The 22,252-nt window shown below is 36.4% G+C and overlaps 1 protein-coding gene across 1 annotated transcript in view; it reads left to right on the top strand.

Annotated features, from left to right (window-relative positions):
* Window positions 1-22,252, top strand: part of myo1d (myosin 1D) — a 113,340-nt gene that overhangs the window by 70,428 nt on the left and 20,660 nt on the right. Inside the window, exons 12-21 of the mRNA XM_052571563.1 lie at window positions 3,612-3,682; window positions 4,777-4,851; window positions 4,954-5,086; window positions 6,122-6,288; window positions 7,775-7,982; window positions 14,530-14,753; window positions 15,763-15,901; window positions 15,984-16,088; window positions 16,197-16,310; window positions 20,187-20,341. Coding sequence (XP_052427523.1) covers window positions 3,612-3,682; window positions 4,777-4,851; window positions 4,954-5,086; window positions 6,122-6,288; window positions 7,775-7,982; window positions 14,530-14,753; window positions 15,763-15,901; window positions 15,984-16,088; window positions 16,197-16,310; window positions 20,187-20,341 — 1,391 coding nt within the window. The remainder of the gene's footprint in view (window positions 1-3,611; window positions 3,683-4,776; window positions 4,852-4,953; window positions 5,087-6,121; window positions 6,289-7,774; window positions 7,983-14,529; window positions 14,754-15,762; window positions 15,902-15,983; window positions 16,089-16,196; window positions 16,311-20,186; window positions 20,342-22,252) is intronic.

Below are 22,252 nucleotides of genomic sequence, written 5' to 3' on the forward strand. Positions count from 1 at the left end.
GCAGGCTCTTGGTGTTCTCTGTGTTTCCCACTTTTTCATCGCACCCTTAAAATGGCTTTGATCCTTCCAGATGTGTTATAAAAAATTATTCTTTTCCCATCAGGATTTAATTACTGTTATTTGCTGACACAAGCGGCTGTCTGATGGGCTTTGTTTCTTTCTCTTGGTCTTCTCTTTGATCCCAATTCCCCACCCCTTGTTTTCCCTCTCTTCATCACGTGGCGATTACAGGTGTGGCTGTGTGAGAGGATGCTTCCATGGGAGTGCGTGGATGTCTGGTTGTGTGAAGGCGAGACGTGCATCGACACGTCATTGAACCTGGATTTTGGACACCGCTTTTAAGTTTAGCGTTAGCTAGGTTTTTCTTGAATTTCTTTCCACATGACTCATGGTAGTGTCGGCCAGTGTATTGAACTCCGCTTCAGCTTTACCCTGCAGTGCTGGTCAAGTGATTTCAACTTTGACCTTGCTTGCAGCTGACCTTTCAAAGTGCATCCAATTTGCATGACAAATCACAAGGATTATTTGTTTTATTCTCAAATGTTTTCACAGTTTACTGTTACATTGGCCCCTGTGTTTGATCTAGACGTCTAGAGTCCACAGTGATTTGGATACCTTTTTGCTGTTGGCTGTGTTAATGTGTGAATGGCAGATTTTTGGCTTTTTTGGCAGGCGCTATTGCCATTACTTTGTTTGTTTGGCTTAACCAACACTCTGTATTGAGAAGCACAGGTGTTAGACAGGATGGTGTGGTCCTGGGGGGTGAGAATAGAGCTTGGAGTAGGAGGGTGGGGAGGCATCTGTGTGACCAGCAGGTTCCAGGATTAAATGTGTCTGTACAATCACACTTTTTTTTTTTAACCCTGTTAATCAGGACCGGGTAGAATTGGTGTGCTTGTAGTTTGTTACTGTGGCCTACAGATTTGGACAGGTGTACTAAAATTTTAGTCTTTTTCTTGTGATTAAAGCTTGAGGCTGTTAAGTGAAAGATCATTGGTTCAATCCTATTTAAGCATGTGCCAGAATATACTGGGGAAGACTGGGATTTTGCTTAGTTAAACCTAATAAACATCATTTGCATCTTAAAAATATTAAGGCTGCCAGCAGATAAAAATAATGGATTGTAATTCATTTGCTTTTTAACTTATAATTTATTCCTTTGTTGACAGCTGAATTCTGAGCAGCCATTATGCCAATCTTCAATCACGCTTACATGCACACCAGTAAGCTGATAACTTACAAATATTAACTTATTAAGCTGTGTTTACATGACTTCATTATTAAATTAGGTTATCTCCCTGTAGTGACGTCAAAATATAATAATTTGCGTATCTGACATGCATTTGTCAGTTGTGATGTTAAATTATGTTTGCAACATGCCAGTTTGCAACAGTTGGGAAACTTACAGCTTGTATATTATCCTCTCATTCAGTTATAAACATAGCATTGTGACTGAACAACTACTTCTGCTGCTGCACATTTTTATAATTTTCTGAGTCTTGGAAAAAAAAATACTTGCTTCTTTCTTTACTGGAAGCTGTTTGCTCTGTCTAGATGTGCTTCAATCTGCACTAACGATGCGTTCCTGTCACGTATCACACTTGCACACTTCATTAAGGCTACAAAAATCAGGTTATTTATTGTGTTTACATGCCATGCGAAATTGGAATATGAGGAAAAAAAATACCAGTTGCGACTGGTTTATGTTTACGCCATTTATGATCTTATTCCAATAAAAGAAAACGGGTTACCGCATTTACATGACCAAGTGTGTTCTCAGCTTATTGTGCATAATTCGCTTAAGAATATGCATGTAAACACACTCAGTCATAATACAAATCATGCTAATACATCAGCAAAGAAATAAAAATCAAACACAAATTTGTGATAATGAAAAAGTAATTTTTTAATTGACCAATTTATTTTTCTTTTTTATGTAATGGATGGCAATTATGTAACAGTTTTTTTGTGTTTTCTGGTTTTTAGAATTACAAATGATTATATATATACAAAATAAGATAACTACATAAATGCCCTTACTGGCATTTTTACAATATTGATGGTTGTGTTAAATGATCCTATATTATAGGAGTAAAAACAACTATATGGTTTAGTGCATAAATTAGACAAAATATGATTTAATAATTTTTAAATGATTAACAGATTCTTTCTATCGAGGTTTAAAGATGTGAACTTGTTCACTTTTTTTGGATGCTTTTCAAATACTCCATTTTGACTTTCAGGCATCTGTGCTCTGCTTTGTAAAATGGCATATGCAGTGTGACTCCATATATTCAATTATTACACTAAGAGACCTCATTTTATTAACACATTGTGTTGCTATATGTGCCTGCGTGATTCCGGGCATGACTAATTGAAATATATCATGTTTTTTAAGAAACCCAGTGAGTGTGTTTGAAGCCTGGTCTTGGTAGAACCCATAAAGACCTTAAACTCATTGGAAATGCAGTCCTCGGATGTCCCACATCAAATATGAATCTCAATTGCAATTTCAAATGAGTAAATGATTGAGTTTTTTTCAACACCGCTTCAGCCATCCATTCAAATTGATTCTGATTGCTATTCCACTTCTGGTGAAGTGTTCAGAGTTTGTCCTCTCTGGTAGAGATAGGAGCTTCTCATCCATTCCCTTAGAGGGCTGTTTTATCTGTATTTCAGTTACAATGAATCGAGTGAGTCACTGCATGCACAAACCAAACAGAGACCCGTAAAGTGACACCCAACACAGAATAGAGATGCTGGCGTCTACCACAATAGATACTGTGACACAAAAGCTCACTAAAACTTACTGATAGTCAATCCTTTAATTAATGCGGCATGTGGACATGTGGCAGCTTGTGGCTAGAGGGATACAGATACAGAGTGTCATTATTCTGTTCTGTTTTTATCTGCAGAAACGGGCGTCCCTGTTCATGCAGTGGATCAGCAGTATTCTGTATCTTAATGAGAGCTAAGGCTGCTTGCCTTTGATGTCACTGCTATATTTTATGAATGACAGTGAGTCTTATGTAACTGCAGTTGCTGCCCTCACCCAACATACATAGATCCCTCTAGTGTGAAAACAGGGCCAGAGAGCAAGTTTATGCACAGTTGCAAATTAGAAGGGAAATTCAATATTTTGGGGGATTTTTGGTTACAAAAATGATACATTAATATAAACCATGTGGCCACAGGTGTACATTTTACAGCTTCAAATACAGTAGAATTAAATCAGTCATGAAATTTAAGTCAGAAATATAATTTTTATAATTATAATTAAAGTAGGCATGCTTGCTACTCAATTTCTAAATAATGTAGTTTAAAGGACATCATCTTTCACAGTCTTTCACTGAACTTCTTTCAGCACAGCTTTTTTAGCACTGCCATCTTATGCTGCATAGAAGTGCGCATCTCATCTATCTTTCATAATCGCAGAGTTACTTAGGTGCTCCCTCCCAGTCTTTGAGCTGCCTCGCTCTTTCTCTGACACTGCTGCACTTTTGCAGTTTTGTTTACTGCAAAAACTTGAAGTCGATGTGTTATTAGGAGTTTCGAAAGTCTACTTTTTTTGTTTTTAAAATCTCTAATTTGCTCCTCCTCTGTCTCCACAGCTTTCTCACACGGACAAAAACCTGGAGTTTGACCGAGACTTCCGCATCCGCCATTATGCTGGAGATGTGGTGTAAGCTGCTGTTTTGGATCATAAGCCCTAAATGCTGTAATTAAAAAGCACCATTAGTAACTCACAGAAGGCTTAACTAAGTGGAAAGACATCTAGTTCTTCCCTTGGGCACAGATTGGGTTTGAAAATGTTTGGTAAATAAACATTTGAATGACGCAAGCGTATTAGTCACTCCAAATTATGTAAATGCCGGTTACCAAAACAAGTTGATTCCGAATGTGTATATAGTTTCATATTCTCACTTAAGCGGTTTGCCAGATTGCAGGCTGTCAGTTATTTCCTTAAGTTCTGTGGGTGTAGGTTTGATGTGACACCACGTTGAAACGCCTTGTTAATGTTTAGGCTCCTTTGTGTGTGTGTCTGTGTGTTACAATGAGAGAAATGGATCAGAAGAACGATATCTAAGATTATTTTCTCGATTAAGGAGCCAGAGCTCTCTCTGTGTCAGTTATAATAATTCTTGTCTTCAAGGAGGCTTGAGAATTTACTTTTACACTAATATTTAGATCAGTATTAAGAGAATTTAAACAATTTGTCTCTGTGTGGTAAAAAAAAATGTTTTTTTTTGATTGAGCTTCCCAATTAGCCCAACAACAGCAACATGGACTCAACCAATTGCATTAGTGCAGGGGTGAGGCTATATATTTATTGACCAATAGAATGGAGCAATTTCTGCCATCTTTTTCATTGGCTTTTGTTCCGGAAGTTTTTTTTTTTCTATACATTTTTTAACAACATGGTTAAAAAATGATTATTTAAAAAAATAAAAATCATAATAATAATACGTGCTGATTGCTGCATTAAAAGCATATACTGTACCACTGATTAACAATCTAGTATCTCACAGTAGGTCTGACAGTAAAGATTTATATGTTTTTTCTCTATCATAAAAAAGAATGGGATTTTTACATCTGAAACTCAAATTTTGGATTTGCAGATGGGGAGGGGGTGTTCAGTGAAACCTGTTTAAAACAATCATTATTTTAAAACTCTTTTTGTGTTGACATAGGGAAATAAATTGCACAATTCACCTTTAAGTCTTAAATTTGTGTATTTGTGTAATTCAGTCATTGTGGTTGTGTGTTTTGTTTCAGTTATTCTGTTGTAGGCTTTATTGACAAGAACAAGGATACCTTGTTTCAGGACTTCAAGAGGTTACTTTACAACAGGTCAGTATTAACATAAAGTACATCCCTCCAGTCTTATTTGCATACCTGCCAGATGTCACACAACATCTGTGACTTCTATCTGTCCTTGTCTGTGTTTCACAGCTCAAACCCTGTGCTGAAGGCCATGTGGCCAGAGGGCAAGCTGAGCATCACAGAGGTCACCAAACGACCCCTGACTGCTGCCACTCTATTCAAAAACTCCATGATATCTCTGGTGGAGAACTTGGCCAGCAAGGTGGGTGTGTTGGAAGCATTTTTGTGTAGACCCTGATCTGATTTATAGGTGATTAATTGAGAGTCATTGAAATATAAAGAGTTTTTGCGATAATGCCCAATGAATGCATATTATGATGTTTTTTTACAAGGCCAAATTTACCAAATAAATACTTATGTGGCTATTAAATATTGATTTAAGTTAATGTTTTTTGATGTGAGAAGAAGTAGACACCAAAGCTATGTAGGAAGTTGAGGTACTGTACCTGGAAAAATGGTCTAGTTTATTTTTCAGTATATGAATATAAAAAAAGTATTTTCATGCAGAAGGTTGTGAATTTCCAATTGAGTCAAGTAGTCTAGAGAACTATTCTATGTATATATAATAATAGAGTAATAGAGTGTAACAGTCAAGTTCCAGAAGAAAAATCGTAAAAATCTCAAGTGTTTTTTAACAACAGATTATAAACCTTTAAAGACAGAACTACCGTGTTTGGATAACAATTACCGTATTTTCCGGACTATAAGTTGCACTTTTTTCATAGTTTGGCTTTTCCTATGACTTATAGTCAGGTGCCACTTATTTATCAAAATTAATTTGACATGAACCGAGAGAAATGAACCAAGAAAAAACATTACCGTCTACAGCTGCGAGAGGGCGCTCTATGCTGCTCAGTGCTCAGTCCTGTACTCTACACTGAAAACACAGAGCACCCTCTCGCGGCTGTAGACGGTAATGTTTTTCTCTTGGTGCTTGGTTCTAAATAAATGCGACTTGTAGTCCAGTGCGACTTATATATGTTTTTTCCTCGTCATGACGTATTTTTGGAATGATGTGACTTATACTCAGGTGCGACTTATAGTCCGTTATAGTTATAGTTTTTTGCTTATAATTAAAGTTTTAATGCGACTATTCAAGTGGCTGTTTTTTTTTTTTTTTTTTTTAATTGCTAAGAAAAAAAATTATTCTAGAACCAAAGTCGTTAAAAAAGTCTTGGGCCACAGTTGCACTCTATAGATGCAATTACTTACAGTCGCCCTCTGTTGGTTTATATAGGAGCCGTACTACGTGCGTTGCATAAAGCCGAATGATGTTAAGTCACCGCTGCTGTTTGAACACGAGCGCTGCAAGCACCAAGTGGAGTACCTAGGCCTCCTGGAGAACCTCAGGGTGCGACGAGCTGGTTTTGCTAACCGACAAACCTACCCACGGTTCCTTCAAAGGTGAACTTCCTGTTTTTCCATTTGTATGGCCAACATGTGTCAATTTCAAAGCATTTTTTAATCATTTGTTTGTTTATTTTATGTTTCAATAGTCTTTTTATTTGATGTTCGTGATTTGACATTTGTGTATGGTTTCAGCTCATGAATTTCCACTCAATGCTCATGTGACAGCTTATGTGAGACTGTTGCATCTCTGGTTGCTAGTGACATTTGAAACTACAGATTGATTAATCAGATCGTGAAGATCTTATGCAATGTCTGTTGGTGTGAAAGCTGTCATCCTCTGGAGTCCCTTCCTCACAAAGTGTCATAATTGATAAAGGGTTTTATGTAACAATGACGTGCAAGCTGAGCCTTTTTCAAAAGCCTTGAGAGCACACATTGTGCTTTTTCTCTGGTTCTTGATATACAGGGGCCAGAATCCTTTTTCTCCTAGAGTCATAGTTTTCTTTAAGATTAAAGGGATAGTTCAACCAAAAATCAAAATTATGTCATTAATAACTCACCCTCATGTCGTTCCAAACCAGTAAGACCTCCGTTTATCTTCGGAACACAGTTTAAGATATTTTTGATTTAGTCCAAGAGCTCTCAGTCCCTCCATTGAAACTGTGTGTACGGTATACTGTCCATGTCCAGAAAGGTAAGAAAAACATCATCAAAGTAGTCCATGTGACATCAGAGGGTCAGTTAGAATATTTTGAAGCATCGAAAATACATTTTGGTCCAAAAATAGCAAAAACCACGACTTTATTCAGCGTTGTCTTCTCTTCCGTGTCTGTTGTGAGAGACTTCAAAACAATGCAGTTTGTCATATCCGGTTTGCGAATGAATCATTCGATGTAACCAGAACTTTTTGAACCAGTTCACCAAATCGAACTAAATCATTTTAAATGGTTCACGTCTCCAATACGCATTAATCCACAAATGACTGTTAACTTTTTTAATGTGGCTGGCCTGACACTCCCTCTGAGTTCAAACAAACCAATATCCCGGAGTAATTCATGTACTCAAACAGTACACAAGTCTTTGAGGCCTCTGTATATTGCTCAAAACAAATAGTCCCCTAAAGAAACTCTGAAACACACTTGCCACAGATACGATGAATTAATGAGATTCAACACCTGAGTTGAAAAAATGTCTGTTGCTGAGAGTAAGTTAGACTAAAATTCATCTAATTGAGAATGCACTGTTAACAGCACTCATAGGAGTGATTTGTCTCTTTCACGGCTGCAGATGTAAATGGAATATAATGCACTTATTAGAGGCGAGATTGGAAAAATGAGGATTTGATCCAAAGGGTCCGGCCTCACATCGCTCTTAAATAAGCACTCGTTGTGTTATATAATACTTGTTATGAAACTGTTGTTATGGACTCTATATTCACGCTTATAAATATATATTTAATAAATGTATATGTTTATAAATAACAATATGTGAGGTATTGCTCTATCCTTAAAACATTATTCTTTCTCTATTAATTTTTTAGGTATAAGATGATCTCCGAGTTCACCTGGCCCAACCACGACCTGCCATCTGATAAGGAGGCAGTCAAACGTCTATTGCAGGGTTGTGGGTTCGAACACGACGTGGCCTATGGCAAGACAAAAGTGTTCATTCGCACTCCTCGAACAATCTTCAGCCTGGAGGAGCAGAGAGCAGAGATGGTGAAGAGGATTGTCCTCTTTCTGCAAAAGGTTTGATATCTCAGACTTGTTATGTGTAGCTTAGGCTTGCTGAGTACTTATATACCATGGCTATTTGGACACATGAATGTATGTATGGACACTTGCATGGTTTAACAAAAATATCACACCAATGTCATTTATTTAACATGAAAATATTACTTTTAAAGTGAAATATTTAGCGAAAATAGGTATTTGTGTCATCCTTTAACTGAAAGAGTTTAGTTTCTGACTTAAGGGTCCAAATTTACTTTTTGGGCTCCATATAAATAAATATGCATTCGAAAATCGGATGTCCTCCCACAAAGTGCAAGACTCTTCATGAATGCTCCTATGAGTCATGATAACATTCTTAGACCTCAAGACTAAGCCCAGCTAACCTTATCAAACCTCATTATACACTAACGTTCAAGAGCTTGGTGTCAGTAAGATTTTTTAAAATGTTTTTGAAAGAAAATGTTGAATATTAAAAATGTTTTTTTATGCTCACCAAAACACATTTATTTTATTTATTTGAATGATTAAAGATCATTATTTGGTGTAACAGAATATGTTGATATGCTTTGATGCTTTAAAAAAATAAATAAAAATTATATATAAATCTTTTATAACAATTTAAATGTATTTATTTACATCAATTGAATACAGCTTGCTGAATAAATGTATTTAAAATCTTACTGACCCCAACCTTTTGAATAGTAGTGTATGTGAAATTCCTCACAAAAATCTAAATGGGCTCCATCCAATTTTTCATAAGACATTCATCATATTTCATATGGTATTTGGCTGGTTTTCAAAAATTAAATCTGATCAGGAATTTCTTGGGACTTCATTATGGCACAACTGTGATTCATTGAAACCATTACTTTTCAACAACGGACCTCACACCACAGCAGACTGAACAAGAAGGCAACAATAGAACAATATGGCACCCAAATCATACCACCTCACAGCATTTTCATATTTTGTATGTGTAAATACACAACACACAGCAAGTTTTGGCATTTTTAAAAATAATTTTCTACCTTTATTTTTCCTCAGGAGCATGAGAATACTTTGAATGGCAGATTTATTGACTGCCAGTGTCATTTCACTGTCGCACAAAATGATTGTGGGTTCTTAGTGTAAATTCCCCACTCTCGCTGTACTGTCTTCAGTGACTGACAGTTAATAGAAATCAAAACATCTCTTCTGTCAGCTCCTGTCTGCACATGGAGTGTTTTTTTTACCACTCTCCTGTTGCAAGATCTTATTCGCTATTTCAAAAGATGTTATCAGGAAGTTCCCGTTATCGAGATGCTTTTAAAAACAAACTGACATTTTTTTCCACCACGCTTGTTCAATATCAAGCTCTCAGTTCTAGGCTCAGAGTTTCTGTCTCATAGTCTCAACGGACTGCTACATTCATGAGCAGACACATATCAAAGTGTTAATTCTGTGCTCTTCCTGAATCAGAGATTGATTGTTTGATCTTTCATATAGATTCTGGTTAAATTTGTCATCCTGACACTGGTTCATCTTGGGTTCCCCAAGGGAAAAAAACCCCTTATCTGTGGGAATGTTGTCAGTGTATTAATCACATTGTATACCTCCAGGCAATAGCTGAGCATCCCAGCAGTGCTGATATCACTTGTGTCTATCTTTTGTGAGTGATAGGACCTAATGTCTGTGCTATTTTGCACAAAAAAATACAGCTTATGGTTGGCCCTAAACACTGAAACCATTCACATGTGTGTCTTAATGTTTGGATCATCTTTCCTTCATGCACAATCCCTTTATCAGCATATGGCAGACTGGTTTGACTTGTGCCAAGTCTGCCAGTTTTGCCAGCAGTTAAAAAATTTGTGCCAAAGGCTCCCAGTGAAGCCAATGTAAAAATGGTACTGCTTGTCTCTATGAATCTCCTTGTCTGTAGGCCTTTGAGTTCTGCTTCCTCTTATTCTTTCTCTTATTTCTCATTGCATAGCTCATGGGTATGCATTTATCCTTTTATCTTTTTCAAGCTCGTAAACCAAAAGAATCCCCCAATCAATGCTCCGTTATTCTTCACCTCCCACTTTCTCCTTACTGATTTCCTGTCTGTCTCACCCCACCACTCCTTCACAGATTCCCAGCCATTTTTCTGTGCCATTGCCTTCCTCCGCCCCCTCGCTTCACTGCCATTTCTAAGCCGTTACGATTTAGCACTTCTCCCATAGGTGATAAAAATACCCGGGATCCTCTGCTCTGCCAGCTAGCTCCTTTTGGGCAGATGCAAGATGCCATGCTGTCTCTCATTGTACGACCCTCTGTTCAGCTCGTCAGCAAGATGTGGCTTTGAATGGAGGCAATTTGAAGCAAATCGAATCGGCTGTACAAAACACAAACATCGAGTGACTACATTATTTATGAATTTCCTCCATTTCAATTAATATTTAATGTTCAAGCCTTAGCATCCACATCAACCGGCCATGTTAGTTTTGGTTTCTGTTCTGAGAGAAGTTCTGTTTATTTTATGGACTGAGTTAAATCCCATATCACTCATTTCTGAACAGATTTATGACTACTTTCCAAACACAATGTGAATGTGTTTTATTGCATTTGTGGAGGCAAACAAACGTTCAATGCACAGAGATGTCAGACTCCCTGTATAAATCTATATTTTCTCCCATAAATCCCTTATGCTTCCTCTAGGATTGTTTTGTTTTTGCTTAGATCTTCTATTTAGCATCTTCTTCCTTTGGCTGTATCAGAATGCAGTGGTAATCAAACATTCTTTTTCAGAAAAATTAAGCATCTTTTACTCGGCATGGTCAACTGGGGCTTTTTCTCTCATTTTAAACTTGTCACCTAAGTTTATCCCCATTCTCCCGGCTCAGGAGACAACAGTTAATGGGTGTATACCATCACTGGCAAAGCGGGAAATGGAAATGTACTGCATCTAATTAAGGTGTTTTACTATTCTGTCCTTGAAAAACAGTTTCAAATGTGCTCAAAGTCATTCATCTGGGCAAATAATAAAGGAATATATCAAAATATCTTTACAGTACTTTAGGACTACAAAGTAGCAATATTTTGTCCTAATGTTTAAATTGAGTTTCAGATTGAATAAGTTGTTTACTCAAGAACAGCCGCAATCGGAGTAGTAATTTGCAAATCGATCATCGAGTGCAGTTAGTTCATTCCACATTGGAATGTTGATTTCTTCATTTCAGAATAATGAGTAACTATATGTTTTATAAAATTGAGTGAAGTAAAAAGTATGACATCATGCTTTGGAGTAGAGTGAAGTCAAATGTTTCCCAGTTGGAAAAAGAAAAATACTTCATTTAACTTAAGCCAGTAAGCAGCCACCTAGTAATCACCCAGAAAACCTTTGAAACCACGCTCATAAAAGCAAATGCATAGCGTCACCTAATTTCGCACCACTAGCATTTTATTCAGAAAATATACAAATTTTGAGAAGTATTACTGCTTTCAAATGTAAAGCCAGTGACAGCTGCAAAAGGAGCCTAGCTGTTATTTGGCTGAGAATGTGGCAGCACCCCAACATCTACCCCAGAAACACACACACACACACACACACACACAAGTCCAACAATCTGCCAGAGGACACAGAGAAGATGGAAGCTTCCATCACCAAGTCAATGGTTTGCCAAGCGCATGGTATTGATTTATGAAAATGGCTCCTTTCGCGTCTTCCTCCCCCACCATCTCCTGGGGTTGTCTGTGGTTAGGATCTTTTGTGTATGCGTTTAACTGTCACATACCCTGACCATGATTCTGTCCTGCCAGTGTGTAAAATTGTGTGTGCTGAGGGATTGTGGGATTTGCCTGCCTGCCTCTCTGATTAATGATAAGTCACCTCACATTCTGTCAGCCATCTGTAATTGCCTTTTGACACCTGATGGCACATCTGAATAGATTCTGCTAAAATTTCTTTGGCCCATTTTCTGCAGGGTGACAGATTCAAACAGCATCTTTTTATTAATTTTTATATTTCACCTCAATAAAGAAGCTGCTTGCACAGCAGTAACAGTCATTAAAATAACGTAGATCTTATCCTGTCACACTCAGTCTTTTTAATCAAAATTTCTTCGGCAGCACTGAAAAGAAAATCAGAAAGAAAAAGTGCTAAAGAATGGGATTTGATTGAAAGATTTAGGCTTTAATTATTTATTACATGAGACTTCTTTGTCTTAGCTTTCTCCCGTTTGACTTTGAGTATGTAAATCCGCTGCGTAGAGGTGGTATTGTGCTGGGTTTGTTAAACGCTGATCAGACGAGCTGACTGGGGATGGGGGCGGGGTGAGCTGAGTTCCTGTTATTGGCCTGATTTACCCATATTCCCCCGGGTGTTATCTACTACCGCTATCCTTTCTAAAAACAAACACAGACCGTCTGTCCACCCCAATTTTTTAAGCATTTCCAATGTCATCTGCATGGACAGTGTGAATTTGCGGTCGGTATCAACTCTCTAAATGAGCATAAACACAATTTGAACCGCTCTGGCTGATTTCATTCAGACATTCTGCTATATTAGTTGTGAATGAAATGAAGTAGTTTTTTTGTTAGGAATATTTGTAATATTGTGTATTTATGGAAGCCTGTTTCTGCCACTGAATAATAATAATAAAAAAATATATTTATTTCTTGCAATTCTGACTTTTTTCCTCAGAATTGTGAGATATAGATTTGCACTTCTGACAACATATCAGTCTTTTTTTTCCTCAGAGCTGGACTTTATAATTTGCAATTACGAGTTCATATCAAACAATTCTGAGAAAAATAGTCAGAATTGTGAGTTTATTCAGTGGCAGAAATTTACTTCCATAGGTATTTTTTATATTTATTTATTAATTTCATATGATGAGAGTTCTCTGCTGCATTACTTTGAAATTATAAACAATATAGTTTACCCTTAAAAAAACATGGCTGAGTGTGCATTACACACAGTGTATGAAGTTGTTTTTGCAACTCAGTTTAAATGTACATGCGTTTACTAACTGTACATGTCTTTTAGTCAAGAATTAATTCAGAATAATTTTCACCCTCTTGAACCCTCTTGATGTTTAGCCTGACAAAAACAATAGGTTATGCAATAAGCATTTTCTTTATTATGTAATATGCAAATACATTTTGACATTAAAATAGCAAATTATCATCAGCTTCATTTCTACCCACTTGAACCAAAAGAGGTAATTGTAGTTAAACCCAAGATGCAAACCTGGGAAACATTGTCCTTTCAGCCTACATTTAGCAAAGCTTGTTACCATTGTGCACTCGATAGTACATTATAATTGATGGCTAATCAATAATATCAATAAGTTATTCTTTGAATTGCGCTACATTTCTTTCAGACTGATTGATTGGTTTGTGTTTAGAAATGACAAGTGTACATCATGTACATCACATCAGTTTGGTGATGTAGGACCTCTGGTAGCAGATTTGCTGAGTATGAATGTGGAGCCTTGCTGTTTCTTCACTCCTCTGCATTAGTCATACTGTTAAAGTTACGTAATGGGTTCAGTCACAGTGGCACACAACTCAAAGGCAAGTTCTTCCATGAGGTCAGTGCTAGCACACAAGCAAAGACTACAGGTCCTGTAGGGAGACTCTCCCACACTTCGGTGCTGATTTGATTTGTATTTTATTTTACACAGAATTTTAAACTGAATAGAGTCTAATGTGTGCTTAAGGCATCTGTGGTTACAGTTCAGGTCACCAAAATCAGCATCCTCATAATATTTACAGTACATTGAAGACAGTATTATGGAAAAGGATATCGGAATTGATGTCTTTGGACAAAACTTAACGTTTAACCGTGTTTATGATGCCATATTTGCCAGACAAAAGGCTCCTTTCACTCCTTCCCATCTGAGTCAATGTAAAGTGGGTTCAACATATGGTAGGGATTTTTACTGAGAACTGAGCCACTCAAATAGCTCCCCAGAGGTCCATTATCATCTATTATTGATGTCTAAGACAGGCCTTACACCCTCGGAAATGCACTTTTGGTGCCACAGATCAGATTATATGTATCATTAGCTATATTCCTAGCTAAATTCCACCTATTCCAGACAGGAGCAGATGTGTTATATATGGCATCATGGTATACTGTATCTCTACCAGGGGTATTCTCATACACAAATAAACATCATAAAATTGCTATATTTAGACTTGAAGTAACGGAAATACTTGAAATGATATTATGCATCTGGTTGCAAGAGAAAAGGTAACCGTATTCAGTTACAGAAAAAAAGACTTTTAAATGGATATGGTACATGTTTGTACTTTTTAATTTAATTTTTTTTTTTTGTCTTGTGTCTCAAATGTAAAAGTAGTATAAAAAAAGGAATGTCATATATATTTATTGTAGTCCAAATAGCAATATTTTAGTCAAATGGAATTTAAATTTAGTAAAAAGCTACTTCTGAGTAAAGATTTTTTTTTTTTTTTTTTGCCTTGAGATAGTCCATATTGTGATATTTGGATAAGGTTACAATATTAATTATTAATTTAATTTAATTTAATTATTAATTAATGATTCATTTTTCTGTCACTCTTCTGTCACTCACAGGTGTGGCGAGGGACACTGGCCAGAATGCGTTACCGCCGCATGCGTGCCGCCCTCATCATCATCCGAGCATATAGAAGATACAAGGTCAAGTCATACATCCGTGAGGTCAACCGACGCTTCAAAAACGTGCGTGGCATGAAGGATCACGGCAAACATGTGAAGTGGCCCACACCACCCAAGGTCCTGCGCAAGTTTGAGGAGGCACTGAGGAACATCTATAACAGGTCAGAGGTACAGAGGACAGGAAGTGGACAGGCTCACTGGTGCTCTGTGTGACTCATGGGGTAGTCATGTTCGACTCCAGCTGTGCTGCATTAACGTCAGCCGTATGGCAGGGGACTAATGTTACCATAACAATGTAATGTCTCTGACTCACTCCTGTGCTTTCAGCTCTTTATCATTGTTGGACAAGGAAATATAATTTTTTTTGCTATAGGCTTGTATATTTCTTGGACCTTTAACTAAGGAATGGCTCTTTTGCGTTCAACAGGGCTATTTTTGCTGCCTGAAGCACTTATTGATCTTTGGATCAAAGTCTTGTTTGAGATCTATTCACAAGAGCCTTAACACAGCTGTGACCCTGAAAACGATGTAGAAAACAACCCAAATATCAAACTAATATTACTGGTGTTTAGATTTCTCGTCACACAGCTGATGCATGACATTTTTTTTTGGCATTTTATGGCATTTAAAAAAAAAAAAGTAAACATTTTTTCAATACAAATTATATTATCAGCATAACAGCTCGAGTGAAACATCTACCTGAAGTTAACATGGATTTCATTTTGTTTGCCCCCTTTTACTTTAATGCAAAAACTGCATGAAAAGCTGATAAATAATTAAATCTTGAAAATGTAAAATTACAATAAATAACAAATTAATACTGTCAAAATAAAGGACAAAAGCACAAAAAATATTTTAGTTTATATGCGTGACTTACAGAGTCAAGAACATGCAAATATTTGTTGTTATTTTTATTTTCTTTTTTTCTATCAGTGGGTATTCTCAGGGGGTCTGTTTTTAACTTTTTTTTTTTTTTTTTTTGAGAAAAGCTTTTTTGTTTACACTTTTTTTTAAAACTAGAAAACTTTCTGTTTATATTTAAGTTTAATACATTTTTTGAATCCTATATTTCCAATCTGGTTTCAGTATATTTATGTGTACTTTTTAAGCTATTGTTCATGTTGCAGGCAATGGCTTTGTATTTATGATATTAATTTAAATATATTTTAGATGGTGGGCCTGGACGCTCATTAAAGTCCTGTCTCCAGAGGAGATGGTGCAGATCAGGGCTAAAGTGGCCACATTAGAGTGTCTGAAGGGGCAGAGAGCAGATCTTGGCCTGCAGAGAGCCTGGGAGGGCAACTACCTGGTTAGTTTTTTTAAAACATCTGGTTTAAAATAAATTATAATTTAGTTTAAATTGTTTGACACAATTTTTTTTATATTCTCAGAAAAAGGACAGTCCTGGGACAGCTTCTTCCTTTACTCTTGTTTCCAGTGATCTGCAGAGGAAAGATAAGTTCATGAGAGTCCTCTTCTCCTGCAATGTCCGCAAAGTATGTTCTTGAGTCCTCTCTGACTGACAGTTACGTGAATCATTGCTGCAATATTAGATGTTTGCCTAGCATGTAATGTTAACCTATGCAATATTATTATGTCAACAGATCAATCGGTTCAATAAAGCAGAGGATCGAGCATTGCTCATCACGGATCGCCACCTTTACAAAATGGACCCCGTCAAGCTGTACAAGCCCATGAAGAGCATCCCACTCTATAATGTAAAAATCCAACTTTTTGATATCATAAGTTGCATGCGCACAGCAGCACAATATAATTGTCAGTCATATTTGAAGTGCAAATGCAGTTAAAGAGAGTGACTATCACATTTTTCAATTTCAGAATTCATAACTGAATTTTAAGAACGGTTGTAATCAAGAAATTATTAGGGGTTTATTCAGATTCAGGGTGGATCAGTTCTGTTTTATTCTGTAAACCTGAAAAATTTCATCCTGTGCTAAAACTGGTAGAAAGCTTCTTTTTATTCATCTATTGCTAAAATATAAGTCTTTACTGTCACTTTTGATTAATATATTGTATCCTTGCAGCATAGTAGTATTAATTTCTTTCACAAAAATATCTTACTTTTGAACTGCAGAGTAGGTTGTTTTTATATAAATAATTAAGGTAACACTTTAGTATTGGAGCTATTTACTAGTTGCTCATTAGCATACCTATTATTAACGTATTGACTGTTTATTAATACTTATAAAGAACATATTCTGCATGATCATATTCTATATCCTTAATCTTACCAAGTACCTAAACTTAAAACTACCTTGCTAACTATTAATAAGCAGTAATTAGGAGTTTATTAAGGCAAAAGTCATAGTTAATATTTAGTTAATAGTGAGAACTGGACCTTAAAATAAAGTGTAATTATTCTAAATTAAATTAGTAGAGGGAGAAGTGAGTTACGAAAGTGACTCAAAATTAAATTTATTGCCATGGTTTAATTTCTTCCTCCAACAGAAACATTAAAGGGCATTATTGCTACAGTATGTACAGTGGGTTGAATAAGAAATAGTCTATGTAAGTAAATCTCTGATTGCTTTCTGAATGCTGGAAAAGAGCAGTTAACATCTCTTGATTTGGGGAAGGTCAATGCCCAGCTGAACCTCTCCTGCCACTCACATTTATTTATTGCTTCAGTGTCACAGAACGCACAGATCAGGGAAAGGGATAACATTATTTATGTGTCTGCAGAAACACGGACACTGATTGCATTATTAAATGGTTGGGGTTGAACCGTGTCATTGCTGAGATATTATCCCAAAAATAAATAAATAAACACCATGCTAATCCCCCCCTCCAAACAGTCCACCCTGCAACTCAGCTATGCTCCTCCTCCCTCATCCGTCTCCTTCTCCACCGTTGTCATGCCAACATCCCAGGGGATGTGGTTGTCATGGAGACGGAGCGGGAGGGGAGATCAGCTGATGTCTAGTATCGTTCCGGCATGTGCACAAATTTGCCTCCTCGGTGTGTTCCTTCTGCTTGGGCTTGTGTGTGTCTTCACACTTCTGTAGGCTTTCTTTGTTTTCATCCCTGCTCTCCTGTTGAAGTCTCTATTTTCTCTTCATAGATCTCTTTATATTATATTTTCCTGAATGCTGTTTGTTTGTGTCATTTATCCCGGCTTGATAATAAAAAATGATAATAAAATTGACCGGCATTACAATAGAAAGGGAAGAATATATGTACCTTATTGCAGTAGTTTCCAATCTGAGAACAACAAGCCCCCCCCCCCATATATGCAATAATGACATATTTATTTTTTATTTACATTTGATTTAACAGTAGTAGAAGCTTTAGTTAGGATGCATACATTTATGTTCATTATAATCTGCAACAACTTTAAAAATTGTAACAACCTCATTTTTGTATGGTGAAATTTTATTATTCTGACATTATTGAAAAATGCAACAATGGTTTCTGTATTTGTATGAAAACCAGTGTTCTAAATACATTTAGTGTGCACAAAACACTATAGCTTAATCACAAAAATACTGTAATCATATCCCATTACTCCTTTAATACGTTAAATACATATTCATTAATTATATAATGAAATTCTATATGAATATCCCACATTTCTTCTTCATTTTTTGTTACTACAGTAAATCCATGGAAAATGATGCCGATTTCCTTCTGACTGTATTGTGTTTCAACTGGCTTGAATCTAAATCACTGAGTCATTTGTGATCTTCACTGAATTAAAGCAGTGTTGTTTAGTGCTTGCGTGACTGAGACTCAAAAGCAAGTGAACGCATCTGCTCTTGTAAACTCATGCTTTGCTGTCATTTGAACTTTAAGCCGAGTGGATAAAAGCTCTGTGTGTCACAGTTCTAATGTATAGTGTTGTTTCATTACTCTTTTGGCACATAAACATTAAATTAAACATTTATTGAACTCTTGTTATTGGGGAAAATTATATCATTTTACTGCCCTACCTCAACCCTTAACCCTCAACTTCAGCCCTACCTTTACTTTGAAGTCCCCCTACCCCAGGTTGGGAACCACTGCCTAATAGTTCACAAAATCCCACTGCATGATTTTTACATAATTAATCTGTGATTAAACATCAAGAGCAATAGAGTTCCTTCAATCAAATCCAAACACAGGAAGTCATTGGTAATGTGACTCATTCCCTACCGATTAGAGAGACCAAGGTTGCCTGATCCATATTTCCACTAGCATTATGTGCATATCAGGATATTACAACCTGTTCTGGCCTGGTTGTCGGTGTCATGTTTGACCCCTTACATTTGTCTTTCATAACTGTTCTTTAAATATTTACTCATAAGTGACAAATTGCTCATATCCGGCATTTTATAATGACTGACTGTATTATCATTTTGTCCTAATTTGGTCACTCCACCTGTCGCAACCTGCATCTTTTATTCTGTGAGACCATCACCAAGGTCTTAGATGAGGTTTCCATCCAGCCTAGCTTTATTTTAAGATAAATGATGGTGATATAAATGGTATTGACAGTGTGGTGTGGAGTCCATGGTTTCTTAATGTATTCAGCAAGTGATTTTTGCCCAAGAAAACCGATCCATGGGGGATTTATTTCCCCCTAGCTGTTTTACCCTAGCCTAGACTGTGTTCCTTGAACCTTAACCCTAGAGATGAAGAGGATGAAAGACAAAGACATTTTACCTCAAGGAAACTGCATCATATTTCCAAGTGTTTCATCTTGATATGAGCAGTTGTGCACGGAGCCTTGTGATTGTTTTTGGGTCAAATATTGATATCTTGAAGTCTAGTTTTAAAATGTGGTTTTGAAAATTTTATGTTGGTTTCACATATTTTTAAAGAAAAGAATTGTCAAGTGATGACCATGAAAATTAATGATCAAGACTAAACAAACAGCCTAATAATTTTTTACAGAGATATTTTCAAACATAAAAAAAAAATCATACATTTTTGAATTAAGAAAGTTTTCTTGTCTGACACCTAGTTGAATTAAAACTCAAGGTCTCAAACACCAACCAGCACAATCAAACATCTAATAACCCATTAGTTATCATGACCCCCCTTGATTGAACAGTGTTTTATTGTTATTTAAACTAAAACTTTTTAATTGATTTTAAAATAAAGCTGAAATAAGAAATGTAATAAAAATTGTAACAAATAAAAATGAGAAAATATTTCCTAACTAAAATAAAATGTCAGTTTCAGTTGACATTCTAAAATGACTAAAATTAAACCAAAATAAATTATAATAAAACTGAATAGAAAAAAAAAGAAAGAAAACAATACAAAAGAACAAAACTAAATTACTAAAACTTATTAAAAATAGAAATAGTATATTAATTTATACTAAAATACAACTGAAGGTCAATATGCACTGGAAGTAGTGTCTCACCTTGTTTTTTGTAACACCGTAAATTATGATTTGGTCCCACACCTTAATGTACCAAAAGAGGTGTAATGTTTCCTGCGAATGCCCATTCAAAACCCAGGGCCCTTGTTTGCAGCTTCACGATAATGAGAACTAAATTATGGCAGAGCTTATTAGTGCATGATGGCCTGCTGCATGTCTGTGTGAGTGCTGCTTTAACTCGTATCACCCTTTCTTCCTGTCTCAGGTGACCGGAGTGAGCATTTCCCCTGGGAAAGACCAGCTGGTCGTCTTTCACACCAAAGACAACCGGGACCTAATTGTGTGCCTGCAGGGCATGGTGCCAGCGGGGGACAGCCGCATCGGAGAGCTGGTTGGGACCCTGCTCAGCCACTTCAAAAGGTGACACCAACAGGGGGCGCTCCTGAAAGCGATTTGGGAGAGATAGCAGGACTCTGGGGATGGGGCCAGGGTACATAAGGCTAAGAGTGCCAACCACGATAATTCAACCTCTCTCTTGTCTGCAATGCCAGTTCAGGGCATTTCAGGAAAGAGCAGCCAGCCTAGCCCTGTCATATTGGTACCCCCTATGGGTTTTTATGAAGTGGGAGAAAATGTTGTGTCTTCTAGATTTGAGAGCTACTTTAAACTCCCTAGAATCAACCAAATTATTGCATAAGAGCTGAGCATTAGTACAGAAAGGAGATACAATATGTTCTGCTTGATGTTTGCTAAATTATCCCCTAATGTATCATACTATGATGGTAGAGGGGTTATACCTACTGAAATCGACGGGTGGTAGACAGTATAATGGGCCGTTTGATGGCTTATGAATCAGAAAGATGGGATGGACTATAAAGGTTTTCTGAGGCTATGTAAAGTGTGTGTCTATCTGTGTACTGAGATTAGAGGAAAGCCAAGAGATAGGGTAAAATGAGGGCAGTCTGAATGAAAGTTTCCATTTTGTGTATCTGTTTGTTTTCATAACTAAATGAGCCTGGCTGACAGGGCCGATTATGATTTAAAGCACAAACACACCATAGTATGGTTCACTCAGTGTCCCTAAAAATACACACCACAACCACAACTTTTAAGGGATGGAACCTTTTAAAAAAATCCACTGTAATCTAGTTAATGAACTTTCAATTTCATATATATTGATTTTTACATTATTTATGCATTTTTTTTATTTATTAATTTTTGTAACTATTTTATTTTTGTATTTTTATTTGCCATAGTTAGTTCCCACTTTAGTCTCTATATTCAAGTTGGTTGAACCAGATCGATAAGTATACTACTATTTTAAATCTTTTTGAACAGTCTCTTGTGCTCGCATAAACTGCATGTATTTGTTGTATTTATTATTAAAATACAATTAAAATAGTAATATTAGGAAATATTATTATAAATAACAGTTTAATATATTATAAAATGTAATTTATTCCTATGATAGCAAGGCTGAATTTTAAGCAGCCTTTACTTCATTCTTCAGTATCAGATGATTATTCAGAAATCATTCTGATATGCCGATTTGGTTCTTTTTGTCAGAATTTTTATTATAATAGAATAGTATCTTCAAAAGAACCATTTATTTGAAAATGAAACTTTGTTTTTACTCAAATTTTTTAGCCATTTAATACAAATCTGCTGAATAAAATCATTTTCTTATTTGTAAAAAAAAAGTTCTAGAAGTACATACAGAACAATATATCAGTTTCATCCAGAATGTATGTGCATTAGCCTGTGTGGCTCCAAAATACAGAAGTGATGCTCAATGTGTATTTAATCTTTCAAGAATTTGAGTAAGCATTGTATTGTGTTCTGGGCCAGCTACACATGTAAACATACAGAGTTATATTGACTTGCCTTAAAGGGACGCTTCACTGCTTTTTTCTGTAAATAAAGCCCCTCTATCCTCTGAGCAGAGTGTTTTTTAGAAAACACCTTGCTAACGTTTCACTGCTAATGACCTGCAGCCGTAAGCTCTCTCTGGATCCATCCATCAGCATGATCCATTCGCCGAGCAAAAGGCCAGGCTCTGAGGCTGCTGTATTCTGCTGCTTTCCTCTCCCTGTAGATCTGTACTTAACCTTTATCTCTCCTCTGCTGTCCTGCACAGCAGCCTGAGCACTAGCCACCGCAGAGAGACTGTTCCTTCCTCTCTCAGTTCACTTCCTATTGTGATTTCAACAGTGACGTCTAGGAAAGAGCTTGTATAGCAGCTTTTGAGAGTTAGTACAAAAAGCATAGTCTGTTTAAATCATTTTCAATTAAACTGACCCTATCACAATTATGCATGATGTTGCTGTTAAG

The sequence above is a fragment of the Carassius gibelio genome, chromosome B12 (assembly GCF_023724105.1).
Source record: "Carassius gibelio isolate Cgi1373 ecotype wild population from Czech Republic chromosome B12, carGib1.2-hapl.c, whole genome shotgun sequence".
Classification (NCBI taxonomy): Eukaryota; Metazoa; Chordata; class Actinopteri; order Cypriniformes; family Cyprinidae; genus Carassius; species Carassius gibelio.